Genomic DNA, 22,983 nt, shown 5'->3' with positions numbered 1-22,983 from the left:
GAAAGATAGAGATCGTGCATATAAAACCAACCTAATTATTAAATAAATAACAAGGTAAACGTAGTGCTAATATATTAATCACAACTACATTTATACCGTCCAGCTTTCAACACATCAGAACTTAAATCATAATTGTGAATTTTCATGGAACTCAAATCTTAACAATTTAGTAAGTTAAATCAGAAATAACTGTAAAACAGGTTCGATTTAGTATTCAGACATTTCCTAACTTAGTATAAAACGTCAAAGCCAATCCACTTTGAAAGTACAACTATACTTGCTCATAATGTGTAAAACCAGACCATGTGACTGGAAACAAAGACTACAAATCACGTGAGCGGGGTCAAAGTTTAATAGGTTCGTTCCCCGCGAAAGTGTGAACTTGTTTGTCAATATTTTCATCTTTCAGTCGAATAACCGCCTGCTGAGTTCGACGTTTTTGCATCAATAAGGACGGATTTTGCTTTTTAGACGCCGTTTCGAAGAGGTAAAATGCCAAAAAGAGCCTGTCCTTTCGCTGAGACTTTCTCCTCCCAGTACAAAATTCACATAGGCCAAAAGGAGTTGAACCATCACGGAGTTTTCGGGAGCAAATACAGACAAGAAGTATACGGTAAGTAACACTGCTTAACGGTAATATATGCCGTTTGGAAGCCTTGGGTAGTTAGTTTTCAGTCCATTAGGAAGTGTGAGTCTGTCAGCCGTCTTTTGGATAGTCTGGTCCTCGCATGTATTCTGCACTCTTGGTTCACGGCTTTAACCGTTGAGTAGTTAGGCCTTAGTCTGTCGCATTAGTTTAATCTTTAAAGGCTTCGTCGCTGGGTTACCGGCTCTCATCTGGTGTGACACTTATACTTTCAGACTCCCACGGTCGCGCAAAGTATCTTACGGCAAATCTATATTATTTTGTTGTAAACTTGAAGTTAGGTCCATCAAAAGCGTTAGGGTAGTTTGAAAACTCTACAGACTATTTACAAGGTAATAACGCTGTTACATGTAAATGCGTGTGCATGTGTGTACAGACCCGAATTGAAAATCCCACGGCTGCCAGCTGGACAATATAAGCAACAACTCTGCTGCCGGAATGTATGATACTCCTGCATTGAGAGCCGTGGGTCCCGAACATAAGTGTTTAAGGCTGTTAAAATAATAATAAAAAAAAAGTAGTAATTTGACGCACGTCAGTACGTGACACCCTTGAGACCAGGGGGCTCCGGGGCCAAAGCTCAGCATTACTGCTCTGTGGATTTGGGTCTCTTAATGAACAGATGTGGTGTCCAACTGCTGCATAATATTAATCTTTGATCCGAGTAAACATAGGCGTTTGTCAGCGAGTGCTTGACCTATTCTGTCAAGATGGTAAGACAGTTTGAAACTTTTAGTTTGTAGTCTTTATTTTAATTATGAGAGGAGGGGGGCAGATTCCAGTGTCTGTTGGACTGTTAAAAGCTGGAAACCTGCCCAAGATCTTGTGGTTCTGGTTGTGAATTTTGGAATTGTATGCTTGTGTTTTAGACTTGTTCCATCTCAATGGAGGCAAACTCCCCCCCCCCCATCTCTTAGATAAAACGAAGACCTTGCTGTTTAATGGAACCAAGGCAGTAATGGGCAGGATATGGAACCTGGAGACTGAGGGAAAAGGTTCAGAGGTGGAGATGGCAGGGCCCGGTGAGGCCCCAGCCGGGAGCCACGGGCTGTTGCGGGGACAGACCTTAATTGGACAGGATGGCCGGCTGAAGAGAGGCACAGCAGCCGCAGGTCAGGCCGAACTGGCTATCACAGGAGTGACAAGTCTTTCATGGCTAGTTTTCTGCAGAGATGTTGTGAAATCAGCTTTCAGATCAGTGCAATTGTGACTGTTTCTTGACCCTAATCATCTAAGCTCATGAGCTCATGCACTCTCTGAGTTTATTTCCCAACACAAAACAGGTGGTCACACAGGTGCGCACACACACACACACACACACACACACACACACACACATCTGCACAGGTTGGCCATTTTATTTTTCCAGCCTTTCCATGCTACTTTCTGCATTGACTTGGCTGCTGTCTGAACTGTCACGGTGACGCCTGTGCTCGCCTCCGGCCAGGTGCCCCAGAGGCGTCCGCCGTGTGCTGCGTGTGCCTGAAGATGCCAGCGTCACGGAAACCCTGCGCGCAGTGCGAGCGCCACGCCTGCCCGTCGTGCACGCGCCTCTGCAGCGGCTGCTCAGGCGTGTGCTGCTCCGTTTGCACCGTGGTGGAGTGAGTGTCAGTCCCCTTGGCCCCCCCCCCCCCTTGCGGGGAGTCAGCTGGGCTGCTGCTTGTGTATTTCTGGGCATCTTCTGGTTCCTTAAACAGTATCTCTCTTCCTCCTCAGTTACAGCGAGCGCTATGACAGAGTGCTGTGCTTTGACTGCTCAGCGTGACTGAAGATGGTCTCACGGGATTAAATCCTGCATCACCTCTGATCTATGTACTGACTTTTTAATGCATGTTTTATTTGAACTTAACTGTTTATGTATTGTAGCATATGCTTTAATAAATTTTGTATATACAACTGTAGTGAATTCTCATTAATTTAGAACTGTGTAGTGGGCATGTGTAGATTTTATGGCTTGCTGTATTTTCGTAGAACATTTTATACAGTCAGTATCTTAAAATGCACACTGGATGGATTACTATTTGTAATCTTAAATGACTGAGGGTGTAGTGGCTTGACTTGTATTTAAATCTTGTATTAGTCCAGTGGTTCTCAAACTCGGTCCTCGGGACCCACTGCCCTGCTTGTTTTCCAGCTATCCCTGCCCCATACGCTGCTGATTGACTGAACACACCTGATCCAGGTAATCAGAAGCTGAAAGACAGCTGGGACTTGTGTGTGAGGCAGGGATAGCCAGAAAACAAGCAGGGCAGTGGGGCCCGAGGACCGACTTTGAGAACCACTGTATTAGTCCGTAATCAGTTTAATCAGCTGTGTGTGTAACAGCAGGTGGGGTTGAAGTTCCTGTTTTGTCTTTCTGCAGTGTGCATGTCTGTCCTACGTTTAACTGCCACTAGGCGGCGCTGAGACCTCATGAGTTGGTAGCAGATCCTATTTCCAGATTCAAATATAGTTCTTAAACCCCTTAAAGTGCAGGCTGCTGGAGTTAAATGAAAATATGCATGAATATGACTGGATCTCTTCGTGGTGTGTTATTTTAATGGTTATATTAAGTATTACTAAGCAGCAATTTTCTTTACAGTTTTTCCTGGTCACTTTGGTACATTTCTCAGATCAGGAATGAAATTCTCATAACCACTTGTACAACCTCCCCCTCATCGTGTGAGTTGTACGCATCATAAATGCGACGTTGCATTCATTTGGTCAAATTGCAAATGCTTTGTCACAGTCATGCCAATGGTTATGCACAATCATCTGCTGATTCCTACATTTCAATTATGTCATGCTGGTAAAAATGTATTATACTGGTACTCTGAATGATCTTACCCCCCAAATATTAGTCATTAGTTCATTGTATAGATCATTACATGCAAAATGGTTGAACCAGTTGTCATAATTCATCAAGCACATTCTCTATATATCTCTGCTATAGTTTTTATTTAAACGTGTCCCAAACTGATGAATCGCTATCAGTTGATTCTTGACTTTCACCAATAAAGGGGGTTGTCCAAAGCTGGGATGCCCAACTCCAGTCCTGGGCGGCTGGAGCCCTGTGTAGCTTGGTTCTTTCCCTGTTCCACTATAAATGATTCAGTTTAAGAGCTGTGTAGTAATTAGCACAAGGAGTTGAATCAGGGCTCTGGCCCCCCAGGACTGGAGTTGGACACCCCTGGTCTACAGCATTAGATTGACCAGTGATCAACCGGTTCTCAAAAATGGCTCAGAGGTACATCTCACGAACCTTCAGCTGACACACTTAATACTGACAGCGCAACACAGTGTTACAATTTGGCAATGGAAGAAAAACAATGAAATGAACAGGACCAACAGCCGGTAAGAAGAAGAGTAAGGCTGCTTTGTGGAAGGGCAGGGAGGCAAAACAGAAGGGGTAGAAGAGGCCAAGATCAGAAGCACCTTCCTGATGACATAAGGGCCACAATTGTCAAAGGGTACAACCGAATGTTGGGAGAACGACCATGTCCTCAATCGTAGAAACGTTTCACAGAGGCGACAGGTATGTAATCTGATAATCTGTACTGTAATATTGTATACTTACTGCAACGCTACATATTACAATATTTCACTTGCATTTTATATTACACCGTCATACAGTTACATACTGCATATGTACTGTAGAATATGCACACGTAAGCATACTGTGTGTATAAATACCTGTATATATTGTATATATGTTTACATATGTGTGTGTTTGTGGGTGTGTTACAGTACATGTAACATTGTACTGTTGAAACTGTTATATACCATGCAGAAAAAGGGCAACCTTGTGTATTTTCCATACTTTTCATCAAAACCTTAGCCAGAGTTTACATCGGAAAACACAAGTGAGCTGTTCTACTGACAACATGGCTGAGCATTTTCGCCATCCTGCTCGCGAATTATGACGCAAGGACGTGTCATTCTGGTGGAGCTGACAAGTGCATTGACATAAATGTTTACTTTCTAGGGCGGAACTACGGATTCAGAGAAAGTTACGGGCTTTTGCAGGTGATCCATTGTGTGGTGCAGTCTGTAGGAATTGTTCCAAGAAATGCATTTACTGCTTTGCAGATGTTAAGGGTGATTTGAGAAATATACCAAAGCAACTGAGAATATGAAAGACATTAGGTATGACTCTTTATTAATGCTCCAGTGATTTCTGCATGCTTAAATTTTTGAAGTCTGCTTTGCCGTCACTAAGCTTGGATGTAGTCTGATAAATACAAGTTATAGGGCTCTATAGCTGAAAAACTGACCAATGATCATCAAGTCGGCATTGCGGTACCTAGCAGAGGTGTGCATGCTGTGTGCATTAGCAGCTGATCTCTCAGCCGGTCTGAATGCTTACGGTGGTGGGGGTTTTACCTGAATGTGGTCTTCACTTATCTCAGGACCAGTGTATTGTGTGTGTTGTTATCTCAGGACCAGTGTATTGTGTTCTCCAGAGTTTCTTCCAGAAAGGGAGAAACACATCTACCTCAGCTGCAGGCCCGGGGAGCCTGGAATTCATGCACTTTACAAAGCGGCAGTTGTTTCCTGGTCTGTTAGCTTCACATGGAGAAATCCGATCATTTTATTAAACGGAGTGTTATTGGGTTCTGGTTGCCAGCATGCTGGCCATGGGGAGAACGTCACTAAATACAGAGATGTGGAGAATGCCTGTTAGTGGCTAGCAAATGCTGGATGTGGTAGTATACTGTAGCATGGGGAAGTGGCGCCATCCTCAGGGTGCCCTGGGGTCGCTGCAGAGTTCTGTCAGCCGAAGTCCTGCATTTCAGACACCTGCCGGCATGCACCCTGGAGGCAGGTGACCCGCCACACAAGCGGTTATTCGACGCAAAGTGGGGTCCTTGGGCGACCCCGCCGGCAGACCCCAGGCAGGCACGGCTCCACGGCAACGCATCTGGGCCCACCGACGGCCGAACGGCAGCAGAGGGAGTCGCGTGGGCTCCTGACCCGTGTCCCTGCCGCACTTAAAATGGGAGACAACAGCTGCCAGCTGTTGGGGTGGAAGGGGGGTAGACTCCCGGCAACCTAACCCCCCATCTTTCTAAAAATGAAACTGTTATAGGCCCCACAGCCCAGCTGCCTCCCCCCAGCTCTGGCACATGCCACCGCACCCCCCCACCCCGAACACCAAAGTAAAGGCACGCTTAACGCTGGACGGCTTTGCCCCCCTCCCACACCCTATTCTCGCGTAGACCAGCTGTGCCTGATAGACAGGCGCCGTGTGCCGTCATCTTACGCCTATAAATACGCTCCAACCAGCGCTGGCGAGTGACAGCTGTGGAACGAGCGGAGGACACATGTCGTCTGTGCGCATTTGGGATGGGTCACGCCGCGTGGAGGGGGCCTGCCTATGCACTGGGGGGCCCAGTGACTCAGGCCCCCAGGAGTCACTGTATGTGTGTGTTCTGGGGATTTTGTCGCATGGCATAAAGCATCTTTGAACAGGACCCCCTCCTCATAGTCGCAGCACACGCGTCCGAGTTGCGACGTCTAAAATGGACCAGCAGAGGTGCAGGGCTAAATTTAAGCGTGAAGTCATGCAGCTGAGATGAGCGCTGCTGATGAGCGGAACTTCAGGAGGCCGCGGTCGCAGCTGTTAAAGTGGTGGAGGCGTGCGTCACCCCGGACAGGGACGCCCGCTGGGCGCGTGATCCTGACGGGCCACCACCGGCACGCTGAGAGCGCTTCGTAGTGCGACTCCGTCGGTGCACTAGTGTAAGTTAAAATGGAAAAAAAAAACACCCAGGAAAAAGAAGGGTTAGTTATAGAAAATAAAATGTTGGTGCCATTTATCAGGGTGGCCGTTTAATGAGTCACACTCCACTCTGGGTGTGTGCGTGCATTGTTACCAGGATGCAAATTTATGCTCCAGTCAATGGACGTCCATTACTGTGGTGCGTGTGAGCATTTGTGTGGCCAGAAATCTCTCTCTCTCTTTTTTTTTCCAAGTGTGACCACCTGTCTTGTGTTGGGAAATAAATAAATTAAACACAGGCCACACCAGCTGTCCCTGGCAGGCCGGTCACAGGTCAAGGACACCCACCGCTGGCCCCAGCTCATGGGCGCGGCTGCCGATCCTGCGGGTTAACAAGCGGTGCAGCCCTGCCATCCCTTTTTTTGGGGGGGGGTGCAGAGACCCCCTACCCTAAACGGCATTTAAACGCGGCGGTGTTTCAGGTGCTTTCCGAGGCCACGTCTGATTATCTGCACCTTCCTAACAAGCGGGGGAGATGGAAGCATCGGAATGCGTCGCCCTAAGCTCCAGCGAGGTGTTTTCCTGGATGCTCTCGCCTGGGCTGATCATCCCTCCCCCCCCCCCCCCCCCCGGCCTTTTTAGTGTGGCGCAGCGAAGGCGGCACCCCAGGCGGGCGGGGGGTGCATGTGGGAGATCTGGCGGACAGCGCCTCCATTGTTCGCTGACAGGCGGAGCAGAGGCAGCATGTAGCCTGTCCCGTGTAGAGGGGGGGCTCGCCAAAGCACACTGACAATGGAGGGGCTGATCCACTGGTCCCAGTCACAATAGAGTTTGAAGGATGGAGCCCCAGCCCGTATTGTGGGGGGGAGCAACTGCGTCTGCAGCCCAGAGCTGGGGGTGGGGGGGTGGGAATTGAAACACGTCTCCGGCGGGATTGTGTCGCTAAGCAGCTGGATCCCTTTAGAAGTGCAGTCAGGGGCTAATTACAATCCCCTCCTCAAAGAAATTGACCAGTGAATTGGCAGGGAGGGTTTAAATTAGACGCACATTTTCCGTTCACTCGGCCGTCAAAGGCCCGTCTTCCGAGCGACCTGCCCGCGCAGAGCCCACTGCCACTCTGTCCCCAGGTCACGCCGTCCCGACAGCCTGGGCCTGTACGGACACCGGGTGGGGGGTACTTGTCGTCATCACTCCACTCGAGCAGTTTCTGGACAATTACATCATCGTATCGTCGTTGGCACCGGCGCTGGGATTTAAAAAAAAAAAAAAAAAAAAAAACCTTGCACCGATGGTGAGCAGCTCTCTGACCTTCGTGGTGTCATGCCTGCACAGGACAACGCAAGCAGACGCACCCATAATACGGCCTTTTCTGTTGTCTGTACACACTGTTAGAACAAGTATAGGACAGTCACCACGCAACTGCTGCAGGAATTAAACACAAAAAAAGACACTGGTTTCCTTGCGAACGCACAGAGGGCAAGTTCTTCAGATACTTCATGTAAGCCAGCTCAAGTCCTGCATGTACTTTTTCCTGAAGCAGGTTAGTGATAATACTAATCACTGTTATCATAGTGACAGGATATACAGCAGGTGTGATCCTCAGTGCTCCGGACTATGGGACACCCAGCTACGAATGCGGAGACGACACAGAGGAGAGTCACAGAAAAGCTGTTTAATCTACGCGTGACTTAAGAATGAGGACATCAGGATTGTCACATTTCCACAGCACACACACAAACACACTCCAAAAAGCACAAACACCCCCCACCTCCCCCCCAGAAATCATAAAACAAGCAGCTGAACACCTAAACAATACCATTTCTGCACACCGATTGTCCTATGTAATCTATGAATCACTAACACTGAAGCATTTATTTTCTAGAAAATAGACTTTTGTTATAAAAAAATTATATTAAATTCTAATGGCACTCCTACAAATTCTATTACCCCTCCTCCCCACCCCTCCCTCCCCTACTGACATTAAGTAGTCATTTTACACATAAAATCTGTGAGATAACAGTAAAACGCACAAAAAACAATAAATATTTCTCAAGATTATACACAATTTCACAGTCTGGACCTTAACTGCAAAGACAATATTCCAGTTTTAATAAACAAAACATTTCATTCTTTTCTCATTGTTTAAATGTTAAAATACTTCAGTAAGAGTTTATAAAGCAAACCTATTCCAGATAAGTGAGTGTGTCTGTTTCAGTCTCTACTCTTTCGTCTCGATTTCACTCTCTTCTCCGAGGAAGCTTCTTGATTATCTGTGTTTTTCATCCTTGACGCTCTAACCCCTATTTCTATCCCCCGTCCCAGTCTGTAAAATTGCAGCTGTTTATTTGCACGTTGTGTGGATTTGATGTCCCAGCAGGCCAGCTCACATGGACCACGGTAACGTCCCGCTCCGGGTCCGTCTGTCCACAAGGCACGTACTGTGTAGGAGGGCCGAGACCATATCAACAAAAGTGTACGACAAACTGGAAAAGCCTTTTAAACCATGAATCCCCCCTATTAGTAAAAATGCCAGTTCCATCCATATTTTATCATGGAACGATAAGTATAAAACAAAAGCATCTTCCTTGTACAGAAACAAAATATGTATAATAACAAACACAGGAAATGCAGCCGTCTGTTTGAAGCTATAGAACAAACAGGAACATTTAACCTGAAACCACCAAGTTGGTCTCTCTCTCTACCCCCGTGCAGAGAGCTGAGTGGCACGACAGGCAGGGGGGGCCGCTGTAAAGCACCACAAATCCACGGCCTGTCGACGCCTGTCCCTCGCACTTCAGCGTGGGGGGGGGGGGGTGCTCATTTTACAGTCCGCACTACTCCCTCCTAGCGTCCACATTTGGGGAACCGGGACGAGGAAGGGGGGGGACAGGGAATCACATTGAAAACCAGGATATCCAGGATGTAATAACTTTGATGCGATAAAGTGCAACTTGAACACCGCGGTTGTGCTATCGCATCCCAGTTTGACAACAGTATTAAGCACATATCAGGCTAATTATCAGGGAGGCGAGTGCCTGCCAATGTCCAATTCTTCAGTACAGTCCTTCAGTTGCCTTTTTAATAAATACATCTCCCACATTAAAGAAGTGACAAAATCTGCACTCGCAAAATAAAATAAAATAAAAACAAAACAAACAGACACGCAGTGTTTGCGCTTGTACCTGTCCTACGGATAACAGATGTTTCAAAGAAAAACAGGCAAAATGAACAGGTTAGCTTACAGAGATGGTTGCCAAACACCCAGCCCGGAGACGTATGGGGTAATAGCCTAAATTGTTTTATAAATAAAGGAAGTATATACATTAAATATACAACTCGTTAGAAATAGCAGCACACACATTATTCGAGTATTGAAACCAAGCTGACAGGAACGACACCATGCAAGCCCAAGACAAGTGCTTTTCTTTGTGTAGTAAATGTTGAATGTCATTTAAGTATATTCTTATGCCGCCGTAAGACACACGAAGAATCAATTCACATTACAGTAAAGGTATTTACAGGGACTAGCGATTTCTCTGCCCCATTCGCTAATGAAACAGCACCTACAGAGCAGGACATCAATTATCCATCAAAACGCTAAGGTCGTTAAATAGAAAAGGATGTTGGACATAGGACTTTAATTACTCGGAGCCCGAGCGAAGCATCGCTCCCCAGTGTCACTGACAGACAGCATCGGTGGATTTCATTCTATTGTGCTTGAATATTGTGGATGAAACGAAACAGCAACAGTAATAATAATAGTCAAAATCAGACCCCAGTAAAACCCTGAACTATAAAACTAATAAATAATTCTAATCAAGTTTCCTCAGGAAAGATTTTTAACAAAACAAAAGAAATAACTTAGATTTTTTTTTTAGTGCTAAATCCAGCCAAAGTAAGATGTGTATATATCTTCAGAAAGAATCAAATTTTAAAGTGAGAAAATGAAAAGGTTTAGTTAACCTACGAAAACTGTGAATAGTTTGTGGGGTAAGCTTTTCTCAGTAGTTCAGCATTTTTTTTTTTTTACAGGATGTTATACAAACACAAACACACTCACACTCACGCACACACACACACCACCACGGGAGCACAGCAGTGTTCTGACTGCTGAACGTGACTCCAAAGTGGTCATGAGGCTAAACTGCGGATGGAGGGGGGGGCAGACAGACACGCAATGACAGCAGGAAGGATCAGTAGTCACCCAGTGGGGATGGCAGACAGTCTGGGGGGGGCACACACCGGAACCCCCCCCCCTCCCTGCTTGACCACCCTGGTCAGTGCACATTGGTCAGTCGACACCGACTGCCCCTTTTTCTTGGGGTCTTCTTGACCCTCCCCTACCCTAAAATCCTCACACTGGATACAGTTATATAGCCTGTGATATACCCCACATGCTGATTGGTGTACATAAGCATGCACTGACTTGGCAGGGTATACCCTGTTCCCAGTGGCTCGTCTCCCTGTGAACTCGGGTTCCTTTACCCCATTTAACATGGTTGATACACTTTATTCAGTATTTATCTCCTACTGGCCCAGTACACTCTTAAACGGCTGAATCTTCCAGTTATGAGGCGTCCGCTCGCTCTGCCTGGCCCTATGGGACGAGTGAGCTTTACTGCTTCCTGAATTATTAGTACGCAAACCAGCCCTGCGACAGTGCGCCATCTCATCGTCTGCGTTGACTCTCTCTCACGGTGCTTACAGCCCCGAACTACAGCTAAACGACTTTCTGTTCCTTTGCTCTTTTTCTGAGCGTCGGGTGCCCGGGGGGTGGGGGTCAGGGTCACCCAGCCTCCAACTCAGATTTTGTGCTTCTGACAGACAGGTGAGGGTTCAGCACTTCTGCATCACGAGGAGGACCGCATGCCCCCTGCCCAGTGCCCACCAGTGAAAACAACGTCCCATAATTCCACCCAATAGTAGCTGAAATGCTTTTAGGTTCTCCCCCCCCACCCCCCGTGCTCAAAAAAAGACAAAAAAAAAAAATAAGTTTTACTACCTGGATCACATTTTAACAAATACGTTTAAGGAAGTGCATGCCCACTCTGTGAGTTTCTGCACGGTTATTAATTACAACAGGCTCCATCAGGCATTTGGAAGACAGCCCGCTGTGGGCCACTGCCGGGGGCCTTAGCCGATGGCGAGTGTCTTGACCAGGCCGCAGTGGAACTTGCGGATGTGGCGGTAGAGGTCCCCGGACTGTGTGAAGCGGCGCTCGCACCACTTGCAGGCGTGCGGCTTCTCGCGCGTGTGCACCACGGCGTGCCGGCTCAGGTTGTGCGAGTACTGGAAGCTCTTGCCACACTGGGCGCAGGTGTAGGGCTTCTCGCCGGAGTGCGTGCGCTCGTGCCGCTTCAGCGTGTACATGCAGGAGAAGGTCTTGCCGCACTGGGAGCAGGTGGGCACGGAGCCGTCGGGGGACAGCTTGGCGCGGGCGCCGTCCTTCTCACGGAAGTGGGCGCTGAGGTGCAGCTGCAGCACGTGCGGGCTGGGGAAGGCCTTTCCGCACAGCGGGCACGCGCACACGGCCGGGCCGGCGGGCAGCAGCGCCCCGCTGGACGTGGAGATGTCCGAAGAGGCCAGGTCGTCGTCCTCCTCCTCACTGTCCCCGAGCAGCGCCCGCTCGCCCGCCCCCTCCGCCCCCCTCCTTCCCCCCACCCCCGCCTCCAGGCCCCCCTCCTGCTCCATCAGGTCCTCCTCCTCCTGGGGGAGCAGGGCCGCGCCGGGGCCGCTGTTGCCCGAGAAGAGGCCAGCGAACCCTGTCACCGCGGAGCTCCTGGCGCAATTCCCAAAGCGCTGGCTCCCCGGGCTCGCCGGCTCACTGTCCTCCCGCTCTGACAGCAGGTCTTGTTCGTCTTTAACAAGTGGCTCGGTGCCCTGCTGCTGGCTGTCGAGGGCCAGCTGTCCCAAGACGTGGGGGGGGCGCGAACAATCTCTGCCCGACAGAGGCTTGAAAGACAAGTCCAGGGCGCAGTCTGTGTCATCTGAAGCACCGGGCCTCTGGGACAGCGACTCGGCCGGAACGCTGCGCTCGGCTTTTGTTTTTCCAGCTGTTCGGAAGCGGGCCTCGGCCTCCACCGACACATAATTGACACCTACAAGGTCCGGAGACCCGGCGGGGTGACCGTTCGCCTTCTGCCTGCCCTGCGAGCAGCGATCACGGTCGCTGACAGGCGGCCCAAGTTCGCCGGCGTCCACCTCGCCTTCGTCCACGCGGGGGGGCCTCGGCCGATGCGGCCGAGCCCGGCGGCCGGGGGGGCTGTCCCTCTCGCCGTCCGAGAAACCCTCGCCATCCGGGCAGCCCTGCCCCGCCCCCTCGGTCGCCCTGCTGTCCGGCAAGCCCAGTTCCTTATCCTTCAGCTTGCCTTTGCACACTTTGACGATGTCGTACATGTGGAGGTAGCTAGCGGCTGCCAGCACGTCCTCCACCGGCAGCGTGCTGAACTCAAGCTTCCCTTCATACATAAATTCAAGGAGCAGGCTGAAAGCCGGGGCAGTCACAATGTCACTGTTCAGATGCACAACGTCCCTTTTGTCTAGCTGGTCCCTGTAGAAGAGGTGGAAGTACATGCTGCAGGAGGCCAGTACGGCTCTGTGCGCCCTGAATCGCGCCTCACCGACCAACACCGTGCAGTCGCAGAGGAAGCCTTGGTGACGCTGCTGACTCAGGCGCTGCAGCAACTGGCGGCTATGGTCTGGGAACTCCATTCTTCCTTCATAACCTGACGAGAAACAGGAAAAACTGGATATTAAACAAACCGATCGCGACCGCTCAGCCGGGGTGGCTCAGCCAGTTACTAACAACAGCACTCGCCCATAGCGAATGCGAGCAACGTACAAAAAAAAGTACCGACGGCCCAATTTAAACAGGCCATTTGTTTCCCCAAAGAGAAACAACGTTTCGGAATGTTTTCTCCAATAAAAACATTTCTTGAGTTACCCATAAATTATTCTCACCTAATGATTTAAACGATGTTTTAAAACTAAATATATGCGCGATAAAAGGTCGCCGATTGCAAAGCCCGTTGATAAGTCTCGGAAATAAAGTTCTTCTGCATCTGAATAAAGCGCAGAACAGCGTCGGAACGCAGCCAGTCCGTCTTTCGGCGATGATGATAAATCATGTACTTGCTGAACAACAATATTTTGAGCGCCGCCTAAATTAAAACACCGAGGAGTCTCGCCTTTTGGTAAGACGGGCTGTGAAAACTTTGTGATGATTAAAAAAAATCAACATCAGATTGATCCGTAGACGAAACTTACCTTTGTCCGCTCTGAGTAACATCAGTGCGAAACGGTGATCGCTACTTTTAGCGCTTCCCATCGGAACCGTAGCGATCAGAGCAAAGACACACACACACAGACCCACACACACACAGTCTCATGAAGCGATCGGATTCAGGCTGTGTGCGTTTATCTGGACCCACACGGGACACACTATAAGCAGGGCTCCCGAATACCAGCACTAGTCCAAGCAGCGAGGTTAAGGAGAAAAGCAAAGGGGACTAAACTGGAGTGCGCTGTTTGCTAATTACACCGCAAGCTGTGGAGTCAGCTGCTCTGACATCACCGCAATGGAAACGCTACCTCCAGCTGTGCTTCTCTTACTGCCATATGGTAGTCCAAATCGAGCTGCCAGCGAGCCCGCAGCCTGCTTCCTTTAAAGTTCCTGCAGGACCTTTTATAGGCATCGGAGACAACGCAAAGTCGCATTTTACGGAGCCCCTGTGCCTCGCAAGAGCGATCGCCACTTGCATCAACTAAGTCTAAAGTCGGCTGGGCTTCGCACGCACACACGCCGTTTTTTTGTCCTCCGCCGCCCGGCTGGAGACCAGGTCTGACACGGCGAGGCGGTGCACTTCGTTAAACAAATTACAGGACACGCAAAGTTCTTATTTCTTTATTCCCCCCCCCCCCTTCCAGGTTTCACGTCTTTTTTTCTTAACGCTTGAAATTATTCTTGTCGCCCTCGGCCGCTTTTACTTTCGGTATTTCCTTTAACCGTAAGTTTATGGCCCGAGTAATATAAATTACGACTTACTGGGTGAGCTGGAAAGACGCTATAAAACAGGGCAACAGAGTAATAAACTACAGTTCGCTGCAAAGCGTGCGATCGCATACTGCTCCGCAGCTGCCGCTGCCCGACCCAGTGCTGGACAGCAAGGGGTAAGATAATCTAAGTTTCGGTTACTGCTTAAAGAAGAAGAAAGCCGTATAGCGCGTACTCACACAGAGTTTGCCGAGCCGAGGAGTCTGCCGAGCCGCTCCGTGCGCTTAGACGGGCTCCGCTCCCTCCATGATGTCCCGTCCAGATGTTGGCGTCTCGCGGTCGCTTCCTCGCGTCTCGGCTCGTCCCTGGCAGCGAAGCAGCGCCCTGTGGTGCGCGAGGCGAGCAGGTTGTTAATGGTCCAGTCTCGCGATAACGCCCCCCCCCCCCAGTCCCCTTACAATAGGTACTGTACTACTGCATAACATCACACAGTGGCAGCAAGTAGCAGCCTAGTCCAAGGGTGGGGAAAGAATCCAGACAACTTGGGAGAGATTGTAGCGTAGTTCAGCTCCCAGCTGTATTGCAGTCACAGATTTTGCACGAAGGTGCATTTAATGCACTTTTATTGCATTGAATATTTTGAGGCATTGTGCACAATATAAAATACTAAGGATCGTTTACATTTTTAAGAGAATATATTTGTCTTATCACATTATTTTGTGTTAAATGTATATTTTAATTTCTAAAAAAATGTACATGTCCCTCTAACACAAGTCATAACTGCCTCAGTAGACATGAAATTTAATGAGTGTCTTTTTTGTTTTCCGGGAGTTTCTGAATGTGAAATCCAGTCCGTCTCCATAAAATAAAAGCCGTCTTGCTACTTTCAATAAACAGAGGGTGTGAGGGGTCAGAGGTTAAACTTATGGCCCTGCTGGGTTATTAGGCTTCAGAAGTCTTGCTCTTGGTAATTATGCAGAGGGACTGTCCTGCCCTGGGAGGGGCGCTGTTGGGTTGGTAGTCATATTGGGATCAGGGTCTCTCGAGGTCTGTTTGATGATGTCCTTGTACCACTGAAGGTTCTGACATCCCTAAACACCTGCCAGCAGCAGCCAGTCCCAGATCCACCTTGTCGTTGCAGTTCTTTGGGGATCGCATTTGGGTAGCAGCACAGCCCGAGAGACGTCGCATTTTTGACATCCAATGCCACCAGGCTGAAAAAGTACCCAGGCTAGGGGTGTAACATAAATCAAGGGTGTATCTCCATACACAGCACACACCCTGACCAAACATCAAAAAACCCACCCACCCCCTTCCATCTTTCTCATCCAGCTGCACCCTCCCCCTACCAGTCACTTTAGTACGTGTATGTTATTCCAAAGCGTTGTTGTAATGCATTTTCTTCAAGGTTTCATCTTGCAGCGGAAGTACAGATCTGTAGTTGAAATGCTGTTGTCATACTGGACACACAGATAATCGATCACGGTGAGGCCCCTAGTGGCTAAGGGTCAGTCTGTGTCCCAGTGTCATCGCTCTCCGGCTGTCCAAGCCCAGGACCGATACACTGAGGTTTCTATAGCTCTGCATGGCCTTGACACTCCCCGTCTCACTTAGACGCGACATAATTCAGTCCTGAGCAGCACATCCATGAAGGTCTGCTACCCTGGGCTCTTTGCCCTGATTGACACGAGTCCCCAGTCTGCGTCCCCAGGGTTTTACACTCCATGACACAGAAATTAAGTTCCCGCTGTACGCAGAGCAAGATCCGGAGAACAGGTGGTGCCGTGCGATCCGGACCTGCTGGAGCGATACTGTCAAACCTGGACCCTGACAGCACACATTCACTACATGCCAATAACAACTTGCTGTCTGCGGGCGTCACCCTCCATGACACGGGTCCAGAAAAACACCACAGTTCAGGCATGACAGTCAGCTGGCCGTGAAGCCCGGTCATACGAATTTTAGCGACTGATTCGTGTGTCGGGAAGGGACCGAGCTCGCAAATCAGTGCAGGCTGCTCGCAGCCGCTAAACGGTGATTATGATCTGCTGGAAAACTTCCACGCCTCCAGGGCCAGACAAGCCAGACCCCCGCCTGTGACCACAGTTGCTCCCCATAGGACCCCAGCTGCCCCTCAGGAGGGATGGGTTCCACAGTCCATGAAAAATATTCCGAGGCAAAACGAAATTCATTTGAGTAAAATCGACAAGTCCAACACCAGTATTGCTGAGATGAGTCAGAGAATCCGGCCACCCCTTTGGGAGGCTCCACTTGTCACAGGTTGGTGTCAACCGGTGGTGACCCACAAGGACACCTGGGAGAAAGGGATAAGCTCACCTGTTTAAACGGCAGAACGAGTCGTTTTACTTTTCGGGTTTGTGTCGTACTGTTTTTATTCATATCTGCACTTGGTGTTTTTTTGCGCCACTGTCGGCCAAATGGAAGCTGGGGGCAACTAAGCTGTGCTGTTTCGGTGGGGCGCGGCGCCCGTAATTAACGAACAGCAGTTTGCCATCCAGCGGATCTTCCAGTGGGTAAAGGGGGAGATCGTGGCCGCTACGATTCGCGCTCGTCCTTTTGATTTATGGGATGGCGAAGTGGAGCAGGAGCTGCGGCGGCTCCGGCACAGGTGTCCGTGCGTTTATTCATTAACATCCCGCCCATTAATCGGATTCAAGGGGCTGTAATAAAACACCTGGTAACTGTTACGGATCTTGGCGTGCGGCGGCGGCTGTGATTCGTGAGCGATCTTAAAATTCAGCTATTTAATTGATGCTTAAAAAGCAGGGAGTTGTGACCCGTGGAAGTTATGGTGGGAGGTGTGTTAAGTAGCCTGAATGCACTGCTTTTAACAATGCTCCTTTCTAGGGGCTTCAGTTTAAGTGTGTGTTCCCGGATAAAGGGAGAGCATCCACCTGCTGTCTTTTTAATTAGAAATTGTAATTTGTCAGTGTTTGGGCTACATCTTCACCTAGTCGGTTTCCATCCCTAATTATATTCCCCTTCATGGGACTTCTCTTTAAACACAGTGAATTGCTCACACTTTAAAATATATCTTCTTTAATATTATTAGTCATTTTACACAAGTGTCGCTTCCATATGTACATTCGAGGGCATTTGTTTGGCACAAAGGAAGTATTTTAAGAAACGTCCAGGTCCATCAGCGTTACATGGGAACGGGGAGGAAAGTGCGCTCACGCCGATGTACACAAAGGAACCATTAACTGTAGGGAGCATTAAGGCCCCCACCAAGAGGACGACTCTGGGTTACAGCTGCTCATCCTGGGACCTCCCCCCCAACCCCCCCTCTCCCCTCCGGAACTGCCTGGGTCACCTCTGCTCGGTGATCCAGCTGCCCTGTTGTCTGAAGGGGCCATTTGCAGTGAAAACTTTCAGCCCCCTCCTAGACGGAGGGGTGGTTGGCGGGGGTGGTAGCAGAGGCGGGGGGCGAGGAGGGGGGGGCATGGGGGGAGGAGGGGGTTGGCCCCAGTCACGGGGTCTGCGGCTGAGGATTCTTATCCTCTTACCACCCTGTTCCTTTTTAAGCTGGCTGGTCACATTAGATCTACAATCGCTGCCTCCTCTAGTTCTGATCTTTGTATCGATGATCCCGTGTGGTGTAGCTAGTAGGCATCCCTGTTGATGGGTGCTTCTCCCTGCCGGAGCCAGGATTTAAGAACCTAAAAAATATATAACTGGATTGTAATTATGTGTGTTATCACAAAAGGACTGATTTTCAGACAGATTTAAAAGAGGACTTTTTAAATTTGGGCTACACCCCTAGTAGGTCCTTATTCGTATGAAGTTATAATATTTTTATTGTTTTGTGCAGGTGCATTTATTTGCCGGTTTAGACACAGGCCTTTAGTCGCGCCTGTCTAGCCTATCCTGGCTCTGAATGTGCAGGTATTATGTGCTTCTCAGGCCTGGCTGACATTAGCGTCATTAGCGTACCTGCGCCTTTCACTTTCAAAGGCAGCGGCTCGTGGGAAAGTGCCGGGCCCGAGAGCTGTAGCCACACCTCCGCCACACTCGCCCTTCTTGAAATCTCACTCAGGCTTAATGGTTAAAGCGTGACGGTTGTACACGCCCACAGAGAGCCACACATAAGCACCCTCTAGGGCAGTGTTTCCCAGTCCGGTCCTCGGGAACCCCCAGCCGGTCCACATTTTTGCTCTGGGAACTGGGAGGCAGCAAAAATGTGGACTGTTGGCAGGAAGCTCGGAGGGAGTAAAAACGGACTGGCGGTGGGTCCCTGAGCACTGGATTGCGACACACTGCTCTAGGGAACATGAACCAAAATACAAGAGTAAGAATCTATATGAAAATGACTGATATTATTTTTGCTATTTAAAAAACAGTATCTCTAATGCCCATGGCATGGTTTGTGACATTAGCGATTCTAGAGCATATTTATAATGGGCCTCCATGGAAGATTTATTTATTTATTTATTTATTTATTTATTTGGGGGGGGTCCCGCTACTCATTTCTGGACACATGTCTGTGCACACAAACACAGCCTCTGACCCTTCGTGGTTAAACGTTACCGATGTGTCATGTATCTTTGTGAAATATCCTTGAAGTATACAATACGCACTTTTATGGCCTTGTCATAAAAAAAGAAAGAAAACAATTTGACACTTTGAGTGAGACAGATTGTCCAGGCAGGTAAAGGGTGTATATGTATATATATAATGTAACATTTAAAACTAAAAGATCCACTCTGGATCTACTCTTCTCACCCCCACCCCCCCCCCCCACCCCCCTTTATTTAAATCATGGCTGCATGGTTAATGTCATTGTTGAAATTCGAGAAAATCGAATTCACAGTCTGTGGAACGCTTCATTCAGACTGGGACCCCTTAATCACTTACTTCAGGAAGCCCAGATGTGATCCTCTGACTACAGAGTTGATAGTGGCCCACTGGTACCCAGCAAGTGGCCCACTGGTTCCCAGCAACCATAACAGATGTTCACTGGAGCTCTGCCCGCCTGCTGCCCAGCTTCTGTTTCATCTCCCTTATTATTATTCTCATTAACTGCCATTTTATCCAATTTTTTTCTCTTCTGTTTCCCTGCACGCACAAAGTGTAGCATCATTTTTCAAGATCTGATGATAGAACGATGCACAAGCTAGCTTTCCTAAGTGGGGTTGTGTGTGTGTGTGTGTGGGGGGGGGTATGTGTCTGTGTTTCTTTTGGGGGGGCTATAAGAGGGAGGGAAAGTGGTTCATAATGTTGACAAAAGTTTTCAATATTTGAAATAGCAACTTGTATTATTGGATGTCTGTCTTCTTCAAAAAAAGAGATAAACGGATAAATAGTCTCCTGACCCTCCCCTCGAAAAGGCCCCATTGACCCTCTGTGTGGCCTCCCCAGTGCTGAACTGCCTATAGTTCCAGCAGCGTTAGGGCCAGCTTCAGTCACCCTGTTGTTTTGTCTGAAAAATTATTCATGTAAATCCATTTAGCAATTTGTCTCGAATTTTCATACACATTTCATATGAATTTTACCCCCCACCCCCAACCAAGAAACTTTATCTTCATCATACCCCCCAGGAAATTTATCCTGTATTTTGATCCATCTCGTAATAATTCTAGAATCACCGGTTTTACATTTCTTTTGTTTAATATATAGTTTTTGATGTTTGTGGCGTGTTTACGGTGAGCTCCGTGCTCGTATCACCCCTTGCTTCTCCCAACACTCCCAGCTAATTGCTTCCCATTTTCCCATCCTCTCCAGGCTGACTTGTACCTCCTTGCCAGGTTTACTTGCTGTCCTGTTGGCGATGGCTTACGGTCGGCTCCATGCAGCTTAAAACTTTGGAAGCGTCTTCACACGTGGGAACGGCTAATGATTTTGTGGGATTTTTTTTAAGTAATAGGTTTATAGAGCCCCGCTGTCTACTTTTGGCCCATCTGTCACTAGCTGATCTATTTTTAGATGGCCTGCCTTCAGCCGGGAGGTGTAACTGCACAAGCGGTACACACCTGATTGATGGTCCAGCGGTGCGTACTAATGGCTGGTCAATTACTCCATAGCTGAGTCACCGTTTGCAGTGTGTTCACTAGGATTGGGGCGGAGCCAATGGAATGTCACTGACTTCGCACTGGATGCACCCTTGGTCCCCCTCACCGATTCACGCCGTGCGGTCGGTGGCGTCGTGATTTGCGGCTTTTCCGTGCATCTAAAACGGGGACCAGAACACAGAGGGTGCTGATCTGTCTACACCTCTGGTGGACACCTTAAATATTCCCTTTTCAATAGCAGTTGGTCCAATTATAGTCACTGAGAACCAGTAGTGAGGAGGGGAACCAAAAAGTGTGGAAGCATCTGGAACCTTTATATAGAGTAGAACCGACAGCCCAGCAGGTGCAATGCAACAGCATCGCCCTACATGCCACCAAGCTGAATTTGAAAGCGATTAATTGACAAGACATGAGTTTCATACCTGAGAAGAAGTCAGTGGCTAGTCTATGTTAAAGAAGAGTCAGATCTATAATCTGTCACGACGTTACCCGTGATCCCTTACATGCCCTCTCTCCCGTCTGGCCCTACAGTCTCAATAGGCACAACCAATGAGACATCATTTTGTTAACAATAGCTAAACAAAATGTTGCATCACCAAGGGTGACAAACATAGGGCACTGTCCCTTAAATGCATTTTTTGGGAACATTTAAACAGAGGAGGGAAACTGCAGGGGAATCAATCAATCAATTGGTTTATTTTTGTATAGCCCCATTTTAACAACATTACATTATCTCAAAGTGTTTTACATTATCTGTGCCCAATGCCCCCAGAGAGAATTGTGCTAGCAAAAAACAGCAAGGTTGTTTATGTAACCTGAACCGGGCTGGAACAGGGGGAACCCTGGGCTGGAACATGTGGAATGCTGGATTGGAGAAGGGGAACCCTTGGCTGGAGCAGAGGGAACCTACAAAGAGGTACAAAATGAAAACAGAGAAAGGAAGGGCTCTTGCAGCCGTGCTCTCATCCGGGCTGGCGCAGGAAACCACCCGGGATGGCTTATATAACGTTTCAGGAAAGCACCAGGGAGTTCGTGACGACCGGCGAGGAACGAATCATGAACGGATCGAGATGGCGGAGGAAAGTCCCGTGTATTTTCTGGGAACTGGGTGAGTCCATTTCAGACCCCCGGGGAGCAGGGCTGTGATGAACAATGCAAGCTGAAGTCAACAGAGCTGGACGTTTATTGGTTTAAGATTATGCTTCTCACTTGACTGTGCTGAAGAGGCCCATTGGATTTGAACCTACAGCATGTTCGTTTTCTTTTTCTGATTTATTAAGTTTTAATCCAAAGCCACTTCTTAATATACCTGGACATTTTGTTGGGACAAACAAAGGACATGCAATGTGTTCTGTTCCAAAGTGTCTTTTGTGCATCAATCTAGCAGCTCTGTGATCAAACCAGCCTGTCCTGAAGAAATCGGCTATGCCTTTGCACACTAAAATATCCTAAAACATGACACACAAACCTTTTACGAAAGCTGTGCTCGGTCTCTGTGTTCCGATGGCTCCAGCCTGTGATCTCTGGGTCCTGTGACTTTCTAGACGCCTTTGCCCACTGATTTCGGTTTAGATTGGCACAGCTATCCTGTAACACGAAGCCTCCACGGGCCCCAGATCCATCCTCCCCTCCGTGTGCTGCTGGAAGTGATGGCTTCTTTCTCAGAGGAGATTAAGAGAATGGGGTGGGGGGGGGGGCGCTTTCTGGAGATTCATTCTTCCTCGCTGCAATCGTCAATGGCATTCCCAACCCACCCCACTCTATGGAAGCCTCAGCGAGACGTAAACAAAGGAGCTGCATTCCTAAGCGCTCCGCAAGCGGGGCACATCAGGCAAAGCCTGAGGCAGCCCTGCAACCATCGGGTCCTGAGAGTCATTTATTAGCAGTGTTGCTCCCTACATCAGCCTCGATGTTCTTTTTAATGTTGTCGGAAAGGAGTTTTTTTTCCCCATAAAACACCTTTATCCTCTTTTATCCTGGAATATAAATGTTACTCTAAGAGTAGCAACCGGAAACACAAACCATGAAATCCATAAGCTTTTACAACCGTTCCCAAAGAAACCGTCGGGACACCGTGTAAAATGTAACTAAAAACAAATCATATAAAGCCATATTTAATTGAAAATAGAACAAAGGCAAATCAAATGTTTAAACCGAGAAATTTTATTGTTTAACTGTTTTAAATGCTCAATTTCAATTTGATGCCAGAAACAAGTTTAAAAAAATTTGGAGCACGGCAGCAACAGACTGGAAAGGTCAGGCAATGCCACAAAAAAACTCCTGGTTGAATATCTCACAAATATTTAGGTTCATTGGCAACAGGTCAGTAAGATTATTGGGCATAAACAGAGCCTCCCTGCGTGGGCAAATAGTGCAACAACTTAAGAATAATGTTTCTCAATATAATATAGCAAAGAATTTGGGATTGTCATCATCTACTACGTAATAACATTAGAAGATTCAGAGAATCCAGATAAAGCAGATAACCGATGGATAGCCGTGACTGTCGGTTTCGCAGGCGGCACTGAATTAAAAACGGACACGATTCTATAGTGGAAATCATTGCATGGGCTCAGGCACGCTTCTGAAAACCATTGTCTGTGAATACAGCTCA

The 22,983-nt window shown here is 48.3% G+C and overlaps 2 protein-coding genes across 4 annotated transcripts; one reads left to right on the top strand and one right to left on the bottom strand.

The window, feature by feature from the left end:
* Window positions 1-310: 310 nt before the first annotated feature.
* On the top strand, window positions 311-2,542 carry siva1 (SIVA1, apoptosis-inducing factor). Of its 2 annotated transcripts, none has more exons than XM_048974358.1 (4): window positions 311-613; window positions 1,516-1,758; window positions 2,094-2,247; window positions 2,363-2,542. In XM_048974358.1, the coding sequence occupies exons 1-4, from the start codon at window positions 493-495 to the stop codon at window positions 2,409-2,411; spliced, it is 567 nt and encodes a 188-aa protein (XP_048830315.1). In that variant the 5' UTR covers window positions 311-492; the 3' UTR covers window positions 2,412-2,542. The 2 variants fall into 2 exon arrangements, with proteins under 2 accessions (XP_048830315.1, XP_048830316.1); XM_048974359.1 differs by having other exon boundaries at window positions 317-613; window positions 1,564-1,758.
* Window positions 2,543-8,004: 5,462 nt separating this feature from the next.
* On the bottom strand, window positions 8,005-14,765 carry zbtb42 (zinc finger and BTB domain containing 42). Of its 2 annotated transcripts, none has more exons than XM_048975423.1 (2): window positions 14,580-14,765; window positions 8,005-13,072 (listed from the first exon to the last, which is right to left on the bottom strand). In XM_048975423.1, the coding sequence occupies exon 2, from the start codon at window positions 13,056-13,058 to the stop codon at window positions 11,481-11,483; it is 1,578 nt and encodes a 525-aa protein (XP_048831380.1). In that variant the 5' UTR covers window positions 13,059-13,072; window positions 14,580-14,765; the 3' UTR covers window positions 8,005-11,480. The 2 variants fall into 2 exon arrangements, with proteins under 2 accessions (XP_048831380.1, XP_048831379.1); XM_048975422.1 differs by lacking the exon at window positions 14,580-14,765 and adding an exon at window positions 13,614-14,138.
* Window positions 14,766-22,983: the final 8,218 nt, after the last annotated feature.

This window comes from Brienomyrus brachyistius, chromosome 14 (assembly GCF_023856365.1).
Source record: "Brienomyrus brachyistius isolate T26 chromosome 14, BBRACH_0.4, whole genome shotgun sequence".
NCBI classification, from domain to species: Eukaryota; Metazoa; Chordata; class Actinopteri; order Osteoglossiformes; family Mormyridae; genus Brienomyrus; species Brienomyrus brachyistius.
Note: the sequence above shows the minus strand (reverse complement) of the source record. Positions and strands in the feature narration are given on the sequence as shown.